The following is a 1,056-nucleotide window of genomic DNA, read 5'->3' as shown; positions in this document are numbered from 1 at the left end:
CACACACACACACACACACACACACATATACACATACTATTTTATATATAGAAGTTACATAACATCACGATCAGAAGACATTTTTACTGTCCACGATCTCATGATTCTTTTATTGCACGCTACTTAATTCCTCGACAGCAACTTGCAGCAAGTTGATTCGTCGGATCTATTTCCGTAATAAACAAGTAACACTATACGCAGCCGGCGCCGGGGGTAATGAGTTATGTATATGTGCTGCGCGCGCATGCATGTATACGCACGTACACATGCATGCGCGGGTGGTTGTGTTGCGATATATAAAATCTGCACGTGCCTACGCACGATCAGGCAGTACAAGTATATGCGTTTGACGTGATAACTGTGATGAAGCGGTGAACCTGAATTGACCTACGATTTCGCGTCAATCAATGTCGAAGCATGGACGCCGCCAGGAAACTCGACAATCCAAATCCACGGGCATCCGCGAATCCGATCAGTAAATTGTTCTTCTGGTGAGTCGACGCTTTGCGCGTTGTATAGTTAAATCAATCGGATTGCGAAAAGATATCTACAGTAGAGCCTCGTGCAGGCTCATATTCATGCCGACGAGTGTTAATTCTTAAAATGATCACACAAAGAAAACGCGATCGTATATGAATGTTGAGAAATTTTTCTATATATCGCGATTTGTATAGCGATGAATCTAATCCAAGGCAATCAAAAGACTCATGTTTTAAATAAAGGCATGTCCAGATTATTGAGCCAATTTAACCTTGAGCCGAGTTTCTTCAAAGGAGTCGAACTTGATCTTTACGAGGTTCAGCTCGATTATGTGTACTGTATATATATAGGCTTTAAGGTGCGTTCAGATTAGATATATATGTATATATATACAGGGTGTCTCATAATAGGTGTATCACCGTTCATAGGTAGGTAGAACGGACTAAACTGAATCGAAAAGTCCTCTACCATTTTGCAAAATTCGCAATCATTAACAAGATATTAATTTTTGAAGATCGGCAAATAAACTTAATATCTCGTTAATAAATGCGAGATCGGAAGAGCACACGTCTGAAC

At 40.3% G+C, this 1,056-nt stretch overlaps 1 protein-coding gene across 2 annotated transcripts in view; it reads left to right on the top strand.

The window, feature by feature from the left end:
• The first annotated feature begins 298 nt into the window (after positions 1–298).
• The window catches only part of LOC105453938 (probable multidrug resistance-associated protein lethal(2)03659), a 14,159-nt gene continuing 13,401 nt past the window's right edge, over positions 299–1,056 (top strand). For both annotated transcript variants that reach the window (XR_974934.1, XM_011696224.1), the window contains exon 1: positions 299–491. Coding sequence is in view for 1 of the 2 variants with exons in the window: in XM_011696224.1 (XP_011694526.1) it covers positions 418–491 (74 nt within the window). In the remaining variant the exon portion in view is untranslated. The remainder of the gene's footprint in view (positions 492–1,056) is intronic.

The sequence above is a fragment of the Wasmannia auropunctata genome, unplaced genomic scaffold (genome assembly GCF_000956235.1).
Source record: "Wasmannia auropunctata unplaced genomic scaffold, wasmannia.A_1.0 LD335992.1, whole genome shotgun sequence".
Taxonomy (NCBI): domain Eukaryota; kingdom Metazoa; phylum Arthropoda; class Insecta; order Hymenoptera; family Formicidae; genus Wasmannia; species Wasmannia auropunctata.
The sequence above is the reverse complement of the archived record's forward strand: the minus strand, read 5'-3'. Positions and strand labels throughout refer to the sequence as shown.